The sequence below is a fragment of the Topomyia yanbarensis genome, chromosome 1 (genome assembly GCF_030247195.1).
Source record: "Topomyia yanbarensis strain Yona2022 chromosome 1, ASM3024719v1, whole genome shotgun sequence".
Classification (NCBI taxonomy): Eukaryota; Metazoa; Arthropoda; class Insecta; order Diptera; family Culicidae; genus Topomyia; species Topomyia yanbarensis.
Genome location: NC_080670.1, coordinates 184,701,829 through 184,713,679, shown reverse-complemented (window position 1 = coordinate 184,713,679; position 11,851 = coordinate 184,701,829). Strand labels below are relative to the sequence as shown.

Sequence of the window (11,851 nt, the reverse complement as noted above, 5' to 3'; positions counted from 1 at the left end):
TCATCCCATAAGAAATATATTGCGACGAATCGTGCGCTAAATAGCGCTAGGAATCTTGCTGCGACTAAAAATAATCATCGCGTCTCCTTTGGAAAAGTACGGACAATATATGAAGAAGCTTAATTCCTCTGAATAAGGACCATGCCATCTCTATCGTTTGTTTACCATTTATCTATCAGTGTCATTCCAATCGAGCACGAGACCTGTCTATAGCACTCAAGGCGAAAATAAATCGCTTGGAATCCTTCTGTAACGAGGGCCATAGACTTTTCTAAGGCTCATGTACGTACACGCGACATGACATAAATACAACATCACAAGCTGATGGAAAATAATAAACAAAGACGGCAAAAGTAAATGGGATTGTTTTCAACCACGAAACTTCATTAGTGTTCGTGAGACCGGTCGCAAAGAACTCACTTCTGTAGCTTCCTGGTTGAAAACAATCCATTTGCTTTTGCCGTCTTTGTTTATTATTTTCCACCAGCCAGTGATGTAGTGTTTGTGTCATGTGACGTGTACGTACATGAGCCGTAGAAAAGTCTATGGTAAACTACAGACACTTTATATAACAGACTAGCGGAGAGAAAAACAGTAAAACTAGCAACCATGAATGTAAACTGGCATCGCGGAAGCTCCCATAAGCTTTGCATGGGCTTCCTCTTGCACTTCCCCTCTCAAAACCATCATGCTCGTTTGGCTGCAATTTTTGACACTTCGCTAGTCTTTGTATAAAGTGTCTGTATGGTAAACTAACGATAGAGATGACGGGTCTTTATTCAGAGGGATTAAGCATCGTTAATATTTCACAATTCACACCAAATCGAATTGCACAGTTTGAAAGTGTGATGAATCAAAAGTGCAACTCCTTTGACCTGCGCGCTCATTTAAAACTACTCAAAATTTGAGTTTCCTCCGAGTAATTTCAAAAACTGAGGTGAATTGTCAAAAAATAAGTCTAAAGTTGAGTAGAAGTAGCTCAACTCGTGATCTCAATCAATCTTTGAAAAGAGACATAACTGTTATAGGATCGGCGCGAAGTCATACAGAAAACTAAAGGGTAAATTTCAGCGAGGTTTGATACTGTTTTAAGATAATGTCTCATTTTTTATAGCTTCTTCCGATACTACGAAATACGGTTTTCCCAAAATAACAGTGGAGAAAGATCCCGGAATAATTTTCTATGGGCAGGTTCAGGTTAGTGAAAATTTAAATACATATGAATTTCTTAGTAGTATTATAATAAGTACGGAATGGTTATTTTTCGTATTCGGGGATTGAGTACAAAATACTCAATTTTGACATTTTCATCCCAAACTCAAAACTGAGTAAGTGAGGATAAAAAAACTTCTTGACTACGTACACTTTTTATGAAAATGAGTGGTGGGGTTACTTATTTTGGAGTAATTTTGAATGAGCGTGTGACAGATTTTTGACATCAAAAAGTGTCAAAAATAGACTCCTTACTTTTACTATCTGGTAGGTAAAATAAAATAATAATAATATATTAATATATTTGATTGAAAAAAATATTTAATTTTTTTTAGATTTCATCATTTCATTTGGCAACCGTGAAAAAAGTGCGATAGCGAAGTACATCAAAAATCCAACTTTCAATGTAATAAACTTTTAGCCACTACTTTTAGCAAACTACAACAACAACAATGTAATAAACATTATTGCGTTGCGTAAGCACGGTATACTTCGTAGATTGCAGACTGATGACTCTCATTTCCAGCCAGACTACTTGAGGAGCACTGTTTGGGAATAACAATTGATCCAGTCCAAGCGAGAATTTCGCCTGAGAACCACCATTGCTGGCCACGACCATCTTTACCGTAGCTTGGGGTATGAGAAAGGAAGTGTTGATGTGGTACTTGCTTAACGGAAGGCCCCGACTCAGTGACACTTCCATAAGTACCACGGATTGGGTAGTGGGTGGGTTGTTAGTCAGGATTCGCCTCAAGCAAGTGATGCGACTGAGAATTTATTTTCGTGCATAAAAGGTTTGAATAGTTTATTGACTAGTATACGTAAATGTTCGCGATGCGAAGGTGTTGGATAACCGTTTATCGAGAGTTTGTTTCATCGAAACCAACTTGAGCTCCGGACAGCCGGGTGTCGGGAGTGTTGTCGACAATATAAAATGGACCATAAATTATTGATTTAATTTAATTGATTTATTGGCCTAAAAGTGAGCCAATGAATATGACAATAAAACGTATGTTCTTCGTGCTGGTATGACTGCTGCGAATTGGTAGCTGACTTCTGATTCTTCTCGAAACTATTAATTCCTATTTTTTTTTCACTCAGACAATACCATGCGTATTCCTCAGGCACGTTAAATGCCCAGTGGATTAGTTCCCTATTTGGTCAAATAACACTAAACAAACAAATAAATTAGTTTGCTCAGTCCAAAGAGATGTCAGCTAGATTGGCATCAACCGGCGGATACGTGTTCCCTTGTAATGCCATCAAATTAAAGAACATTTAAAATTACATACGACACACTATGTGCAATGCTGAATACAATGAATAATAATAATATAATTATAGGCATTAAAATAAGATCGGAAAAATTAGTTGAATAACCAAGGTAGTTCATTTTCAAAGATAGCACTGTTGATGAATCACCTTACAAAATAGGTGATAAGGGACGCGGACGAAAATAGCTGACCACCGCCACAACAATATAATAAACATTATTGAACAAAAACAAAATATCGAAGCAAGTTCTGCTTGGCGTGCAGAGAAAAAAGTTGGCAGCCATTAGGTTTTAGGTCAGTCGACATAACCCTACAAAATCAACCAGATGAACTCCGTTTAACAATTCTCGGTGGTTTGTTTACATGAGAGTTACGTGAGTTCGAATGCAACAGATAAACATTCGGTGGGCCCCTATTATTGGCTCCAATCAAAACTATCGACACTCATAGTAATAGACCAGCGAAGGTAGTTTTATCGAGCCAAACAAGCTCAAAATCCGGAGCCAAACGAGCATGACGTCATACAATGCAAACAAGCAGAACAAGTATTGCGATTTTATTTAAAAATATATTTTGTTATTCACAGTGGGCTTCACTTTTCATATCCGTATTAGTACTTTACAATGTTATTTAGAAAGATATGTATTGTGTTCCACCTAACTGCATAAAAAGCATTTTAATTGTGCACTTTTTCATCAACTTTGTGTTTTTCAAGAAATTGGATTTTTTTGTTTTCCTTACTTCTTGTTGCTCAATATCACACGTTTAAATTCTCTTTTGATTCATATATTGAGCCTCTTGGTTTCAATCTAAAATGCTTGCTTTTCTAGTTGCCAGTTTTACGATTTTTACATCCGCGAGTCTATTACTACGAGTGTTAATAAGTTCTATGCAAATCATATCACACACACTAATAGGGATCCTTAGGGGTGTGCGGGTTAAGGCATATTCTGATGCAGATTAGTACCGTGAGTTAATATCTCAGTCCTTTTTCAATTTTTTGGCCCGAAACTATTGAAAAAAACATTTTTTAGTTTGTTTCCTTTTAGGACAATAACACATCCAAACCCATGCGACTTGTACGACCCTATAGGTTGCCTTATCAGATCTACCATAGTTTGCAGATGAAACTTGAGATGGCAGGTTGCTAGCGGATTGACAAAGTACCAGATCATGCTGTGTGGGGTGCTGTCCCGGTTAACAATGAGGCGAACGAGATATTTGCAGATGCGTCATTTAGTAGGGCAACTGTCAGTTTGCTGGTTGAGTTTAATTTGGTTTTTTTAAATTTAAAAATCATAAAAGAATAATAAGGGTTTAAGAATGATATGAGTGTACTCGTAAGGACACCCGCTACCAATACATATGAAAAACTGGCACAATTTTTCCAAATTAAAGATCCCTATTGGGGTTTTGTTTTCCTCCAGCTGTCATATATAAAACTGTCAGCCAATTTGAACATTTGAAATAGCTCGTCTTAAGTATTTATAATGGTTTTGAAATACTCTGACACTGTAAAACTTATTCCGGACATGCACAATACCGGTTGGTCAGGTTCCATGATGAAAATAATCCGACCGAAAAGCAATTTTCGATTTGTTTTCCTCCACCTATAACAGGTGGAGGAAAACAAATCGTTTAATCCTCTAATACAATTACAGATTGTCAAGTACTCTATAGGTATTGTTTACATTTTGCTAGCGTTGCCAGTTTTACTTTGATTCCACCACAGAGATGCCAGATGTCAGCAATGTCTGCAAATTCGCAGACTTTTAATTTTAGCTGCAGATTTTTTCAATGACGCAGATATTTGCAGATTTTTTAGTTTGGTTGCAGATATTTACATATTTTTGAAAATAAAGGCTTTTGGTTATACTAGTTTCAAATCCAATTTAAGTTTTTCCTCCATAAGCTATTTCTCCTTACTTATCTTGGGCTATAAATGCACTATTTTCATATAACACATCATTAATAAATCATTTTTGGTCGAGAATAGTTTTCCTAACATTTTTTGTTCTTCCCAGACTTTTGAAATTCTTATTGCATATCTGTTGCACCAACCAATGTGGCTACCGGATTTAAACTAAGGATCACGGAAACGAAAAACTACCTAAAATTGAGTTCCTTTGACTCAATCTCGTGGTATCGTGGGGGAACTTAAAATTAGGTAAACCGTGTTGAAGGTAGTTTCCATTTAATCACGGCAAAAATTACAACTCATTGATAGGTTTTTTATACTCAAATTTAAGTTGAATTTACCTAATTTTGAGTTCACCCCAAACAACTCAAAAGTACCTTCCTCCACGGAAGACCTTGACTGAGTCGAATCTCTGTTTTTGTTTTTGACAACACTAATAAGTGCGAAAGCGACGCACAACTCAAAAGTAAGTTAAAAGAACTTATTCTGCAGGTTGTTTTATTTAACCGTGATAGCCACATGTCTGAGTAAGCCGGGCAAATGAGTGGATCGCAGGTTTGTTTCCGACCGTTGATCGGCGCACAGAGGAGTAAATGGGGTCGAATCCTGGCCAAAATTATTTGCTGCTGCAATTGTTGTTATTATGCCTTAATATGAACTAAAAATAGACAATTACTAGTTTTTGGAACAATTTGGCATCTACCCACCAACCAGTGCAGAGGCCAATTTTCTATACCCTTTCGAATACTAGTAATTTCTAGGTGATCTTTGTGAATACATTTGTTTTTCCAGTTGCATAAACATTTGATCAGTGGAAAAGGGAGAAGAAAAGGGACGCCTGTGCCTTGGCAAACATAATATTTGGCCCTACCGCATTTCGGTGTGCCTCAAATTAGTAAAAATTTCAATATTTTCAAATCGCTTGGGATTGGTGGATCGGACAAGATCAGAAGAGTTCGAGTATTTTTTGTATAGCTGAAATCTTGTTTTGTAATACTGCTTCAGCAACTTTGCCGGATCTAGCCGTATAATGTAACTTTTTTATCATTCAAATTTGGAATAAAATGTTTAAAAAAGGTATTTTTTAAAGTTGGTGCAATGCACAGCAAGTCTACTTTTTATAGTTAGTTTTAAGCTGAAGTTAAACAAACGGTTGTGTTGAACTAGGTTTGTAATAATATTTTCTTATTTAATACAGTCATCATCACTAGAAAGCGATTTTACTGAATATATAACGAAAACGATTAAAATATCCCTTAAAATATCACCATTGGGCATACATGCAAAAATTCTTTAACAATTTTTGATATACTCCTAATTTTGCCACGTTATACAGTAGGTTCTTAGGTATGTAAAAAAAATATAACGAAACAAAAAAATCGAAGAAAAATATTTTGGTTTTTGGCCAAGAATTTGTTCTAGTTACTCCTCTGTGCGGCGGCCGCCTCGCCCGGCAGATCCTCAGCGGACTTGCGTCACTTCGATTTATAGGGTGCGGTTGTGCGACTAAGCCGCAGCGCACGGGTACACCTCGTAGAGAGATTCCTAAAGGCTATCGGATAGTTACCGGAAGTGTGCTAACATAATCTGGGAAATAAAAACAAACTGGTTCCCCGTTGAACTCGCCACCTGGACGCCAGTTTCACGCTACAGAATGAACTTTGTTTCCATTCAACAGGTTTTGATTCAAGCCGATAACATCGAGCCTGATCAGACTATACCAGAAATTCAATTTCACATCCCCTACATCACCCGGCGGTTATCTTTCACTCTGCCCTCTAGCACTGAGTAGCTCGTGCATGTTTTCGCATCCATTTAATGCAATTCAACCCTGCCGTCACTAGCGATTTCACCGTCAAAAGAACGCCGCAAGGTTGTTTATTTTGCCTTAGCTCCTTCATTCTACTGTGTTCTGTTTAAAAACACCGCACTAATACTACGCTGCTTTGCCGATAAGAAAAAAAACGAGCCCTGTCAAATGACAGCTGATCGGATGATGGGGCGTATATATTTTTACTAATCACCAAGCCTGTTCAGTGCATTACATCCTATACAAGTACGTTAGCAAATCGATTAAATTGTGCAATATTTAGCGAGCATTTCAGCTAATTGGAAAGTTTGCCGTTTCCGCAAGGTGAAGAGACTGCCGTGTGTAGCAATGCTGACCCGAACCAGTTACCTACTCGGCAGAGAGTAGCACTAAACTGAGCCAGCATCTGGAGCCTTGTCAGTCACCCTTGAAAAGTAAGGTGGTCGAAAACGGCAGCAGCTGGAAAATAGGTTGTCCTTTTCACAATGAGAATAATCTACTGGATTGGAGTTGTTGGAACTGTGATCGTTGCCGTTTCCCTGTACTGGCCACCGTTTTTCTACATTTTTCTGTTTCTGCTGTACTCGCTGATACTGATTGGTTTGGGTGAGTAGCTTCTGTGCGAAAAAATATGGTTTCAAATGGGGGTGCGTGGGGGTGGTATTTTATCTGGATTCGCGTCTGGATCAATATTTACGATGCGTTCGGAGTTGTGTGGGTTGGGTTACAATTTAGTTTCCCTTTGTAACTAGAAATGTACAAAACAAGGTGATACGATGTTGAAACATGATGATCCATTTTCTGTTGTGAAATATGCTTGATGGCAGCTTGTTCGGTCAACTTGCTAGCTGCACTGATCGTAGGTAAATACAAGCAAACAATATTATGTCATAAACTTGCCCGGTAATAATGGTACGGAAAAGTACACTAAAATGCACACAAAAGGAGATTTTTAATTTGGTGTTTTATGTACGACAGACGGACACTGTAGGTGGATATTGGCGTTTTTTCTATGAACACAAGTTAGAATGTCTTAATGATTACATACATTAGGGCAATTAATTTCTACAAGCTCATGCTCCGTTATTCGATTAGCTCCGTCGCTATGTTGCTAGTAATAAAACGATAATTTTGTTTCTCGAGAATATGGAAATTTTATCCAGAATGGCTGGGCTTCACAATGAAGAAAGCTTGGTTAGACCCACCGCACACATGAATCTACGTTCCGTGTTAGGGTTAAACATAGTTTTATACGTTATTAATCAAATTATTTTCTCGACTTTCATCCCCAGCCATCTTCGGCACCATCTACGTTCACTACAAGCTCACAAACAAGGAGAGTACCCACCACACCCGAGACCTGCCCTCGAACGTCCTGTACAATGCCACCAAATCTCAACTGTTCGACCCACCGTCCCCTCCGAGAACCGCCAACAGTCTGCCGATCATCTTTGGCCGTACGGTTGATGGTCTTTTGCAGCAAATTATTGCTAATGCCATGCGAGACGTGGTTAGTCCAGCGCTGGCTGAAATTGTCGCCAATCCGCGACGAATCGTGGATCTACTGCGGGAGGATATCTGGCTTGGAATCGAAAAGTTACACGAACGAGCTTCCCGTGTTGATGCTCCCAAAATGATAGCTGTTGATTTTGTGATAAAAGCGACCATCCATCTGGAGAAGATTCGAATAGCTCAAGCAAGGGCGGCGGAACTTGGCACCGATCCCGTTTTTGGGACGTCATCTTACTTGACGACGACTGAGAAGGAGCTGGAGTTTTTAAAGAAAATTTGTGAAATTTTAACTATATTTTTGCTACCCCGGGGCTATTCGCTATCACCGATCAAGGATCTGCTGTCGGAAGTAATCTCTTACAAGGTACTTTATCCGATGATTAAACTTATTACCTCGCCGGATTTTATAAATCAACAAATTGTTGAGTGCATCGAAACGAAGCTGGTGGCGGCGGCGATTCACAAGCGTAGCTACGCGTACGCTGCAAATTTTGAAGAGTTTTTGAAGATCATCACTGGAAGTCAGACAACAGAGGAGCTTCACTCGATTAGGAGCAGTATTGTGAGCGACATTATGCAGGCGACTACGATGCAGAACTTGCAGCGGACTAGGGGTCTGGATAGTGATTTTTTCATCGGGAAAGCTAACATCAGCGGGTACATTTGAAATTAAAAAGAAACATTTGATCCAGTTTAAAAATCCGTTATATTTTTAGGAATAATTCTGGCGATTCGGATAGTGGCCCTAGTCGAGCAGAGATCACTGCTTCGTTGAAGCTTAAAAAATACATTCAGCAGTTGTCGTTTGCCAAAAGTCAATGCGAGAAAAGTTTAGCCAAGCTCGGCTGGAACGGAAATGTCAGCAATGACGTAGATCTGTCTATCTTGGACATTCTATCGACCGTTGCTGGTAGACGGCACTTCACGATCTTTTTAGAACCGCTGAAGGCATCATCTCTGGTAGGATTTTACACCACCGTTGAAGAACTGAAGCATACGTCAAAGGCTGCCTGGCATCAGCTAGGAGCTGAGATATTCTATACCTACATCCGGTGTCCGAACGCGGAGATTCCCGTAGATAAAGCTACCCGTAAGAAAATGGAATCATTTTTGGTCGGTGACGGCGGGCCTGAGGTATTCTATGACATACAGCGCGAGTGTTTGGTGACCATGGAGGACAAGTACTACCATCCGTTTCTACTGAGTGAAGAATACACCAAGCTAAAAAATTCTTTGACACAGGACGACATCAAAGAGATAACCCTGAACACATACATCTCATCCAGCACCGAGAGTCAGGATGAGACCGCTTCCAATGCGTCATCCAGTGGAGATGTAGATCCGGTAATTCTCGATCTGAGCAACCATTCCACCTATGCACGAAATAAGCTAGAACAGTTGGACGAAAAATTATCTAATAAGAACCAGGCTCTGGAAGCGCTGAAACAATCGCTGAAACCGGACTCGAAACTGCTAACGATACTGGAGAAAGAGATCGACTGGTTGAAGGGAGAGAAACGTCAACTCGAATCGCACTTACTAAGGACTGAGGTGTGGGGTGAATATCTGGGAAAATGGCGAGCGATCGTGGAAAGCGTTGATTTCTCCGATGATAAGGAACCACAACCGCAGTTCATGATCGTCGTTCAGGTGGATGAAGTGAATGACTGCGGCAAGGAGGACGTTTCGACTGCGATGGATGCTGCTGACAGTATTTCAACCGGTTGGGTTGTTGTCCGATCCTTGGCACAATTTCACGAACTTCACCGAAAACTGCGGCCTATGTGTTCCGATCTGAAAGCCTTAGATCTTCCCTCGAACAATGCTTTCAAGCTGTTCCTGTTGAAAAACGACAAAACCTTGCTGGAGAAAGCCAAACAACAGATTCAAAAGTATCTCAATTTTATTCTTGAAGATGATCATTTGAATCAGAGTGAAGCCCTGTACGAATTCCTAAGTCCGAGTTCGGAACGGCTTAAGCAGAGTACGTTGCCGTCACCTTCCAAGAAGCAGTCCAAGTTTTCATTGGCCACCCTGTTTAAGGCCAACAGTGAAAAAATGGATCAATTTTGGGGATCGCATTTTAAGCTGAACACGGTGGATTTCCCGGATGATGATCAAGTAAGTTGTCATTCTCTAATACCTTCCAAAACATCTCTGACTTAAACTAAATTTCAGGTCTCCATGTATCTCGAGGGATCAACCGGGGACAACGGAACTTCCAAAGCCCCAACCGACCCGGACGCGAAAGACTCAATAGCAGAACCCCTGTACGCCCTGCTCGGGGAAATCTTCGACATGGGAGGTGTGTTCAAATGGCTGAGGCGCAGTCTAATCTCCTTCGTTCAGATCACCTACGGTCAAACGATCAATCGACAAATCCGGGAATCGATCAACTGGCTGTTTGAGGAACCGATGCTTCACACGTACGCCTCGACCGTACTGAAAGCTCTCTGGCCTGGAGGAGTTCTAACGATCAAAACCATCGATCGAACCGAAGACCAGGAGGAAATGACAATGAACGCCGCTAAATCGCTACTGCTGGACAACATTCCCGATCTGCTGTGTAATCTGATTGGCGCCCAGAATGCACGGGCCGGTATTATGAAACTGTTCGACAACGCCCAGAATCCCGCCTACAACAAGCAACTGTTCTACGATCTGTTGGAGATTCTGATGCTGGAACTGTTCCCGGAGATCCGTCAGCTGAAGGTCCCCCCGAGTGTGGCAGCGGTTGCCGTCGTGGGAGGATCGAGCTCATCGGCTAATTCGACACCTACGCATGCGGGACATGCCGGTACAGCGGGACTGGTACATTCGACACCCACTCGAATCATATCAAGGACCTAAGGGGAGAATTGAACGAATTTGGAACACGAAGAAATAGCCACCGATTCTGTAATATCAGCTTATCCGCCGTATGTATTAGTTCGTAGATATGTTTAGACAATAGATCGCGTGCATGTTTGTCCTGTGGGGTGACGTTCCGTTGCAGTGAACCGTGCTGCATCGAGCGAGGACCTGAAGAAGTTGATTCAATGTCTGCGATGGTGTGTTGTTGCATTTAGTGTGTAGTTTCCGGTAATTCTATTCGCTTTTACATTGAGGTTAGGGGGCAACGCAGAAAAATTTTTGGCTCACCGTCACCATGGTTTTTCGATCTTGAGTTGATTAAATACTGTGATCGATTCTCAGAATCGCTAAAAATGATTAGGCGGATTTTCTGGAATTAAGAAAGACGCCGTAGTGCGATTGTGAGAATTGATCATGTCAATTTTCGATCGAATTGTTAAAAATACTGGAATTCAACCGGGGCCCATTAGGCAGTTCAACGCATGTTCAGGCTTCGATTCAGCATGGTACCTCAACTATAGAATAAATTAAGGGAAAACAGTCTCAGTCAATGGTGAGAGAAAAAAAATGACACGGATAATAATAATAATATGTATGTTTGAGAGACTTTGGTATGAAGCTTTTTTACTAGGCATTCCGGAAAGAGGTTCCAAAGAAAAACAAAAAAAACTATCTAATCTAGTCACCAACCGACTGTTTATGTGCAAAAAAAACTATTGGTACTTAATTGTGAACACTATGTTTAATGTAGATAAGGTGGAATAATCATACAGATTAGTTCAATAAAGAATCTCCAAAAACATATTTTTAATTTCTTTTCTGTTGCCTGAGTAAGGAAGGGTGACACCGATTTAGAAGAACTTAGAGAAAAACAATCGGCAGAGACCTAAGCTACGAAATAAGGACTACGATCGGGAACTCGAAACATGGAACTGCAGGTCACTCTGCTTTCCAGCTTTGGCAGGATAATCTACAACGAACTCCAACCACGCAACTTGGAAGTCGTAGCACTGCAAGAACTTTGCTTAACCGGACAAAAGGTATGGAAAAGCTGGCATCGGGTGGCTACTTTCTATCAGAGCTGTGGCACCACCAACGAGCTGGGACCGGCTTTGTAGTGCTGGGTATGATGCATCAACGCGTGATTGGATGGACTCCGATCAATGCAAGGATGTGTAAGTTGAGGATTAAAGGCCGTGTCTTCAACTACAGCATCATCAACGTACACTGCCCACACGACCCGACGACGAGAAGGAAGCGTTCTATGCGAAG

At 40.6% G+C, this 11,851-nt stretch overlaps 1 protein-coding gene and 1 long non-coding RNA gene across 3 annotated transcripts; both read left to right on the top strand.

Moving 5' to 3' along the window:
- The first annotated feature begins 1,442 nt into the window (after positions 1–1,442).
- LOC131684122 (uncharacterized) lies at positions 1,443–3,088 on the top strand. Its single transcript, XR_009304622.1, has 3 exons — positions 1,443–1,479; positions 1,548–1,666; positions 1,739–3,088. It is a non-coding gene; the product is annotated as an uncharacterized LOC131684122 (long non-coding RNA).
- Positions 3,089–6,388: 3,300 nt separating this feature from the next.
- On the top strand, positions 6,389–11,379 carry LOC131684022 (sorting nexin-25). Of its 2 annotated transcripts, XM_058966502.1 has the most exons (5): positions 6,389–6,460; positions 6,539–6,820; positions 7,507–8,383; positions 8,443–9,847; positions 9,905–11,379. In XM_058966502.1, exons 2-5 carry the CDS (start codon positions 6,700–6,702, stop codon positions 10,574–10,576), a joined length of 3,075 nt encoding a protein of 1,024 aa, XP_058822485.1. In that variant the 5' UTR covers positions 6,389–6,460; positions 6,539–6,699; the 3' UTR covers positions 10,577–11,379. The 2 variants fall into 2 exon arrangements, with proteins under 2 accessions (XP_058822485.1, XP_058822476.1); XM_058966493.1 differs by having other exon boundaries at positions 6,399–6,820.
- Positions 11,380–11,851: the final 472 nt, after the last annotated feature.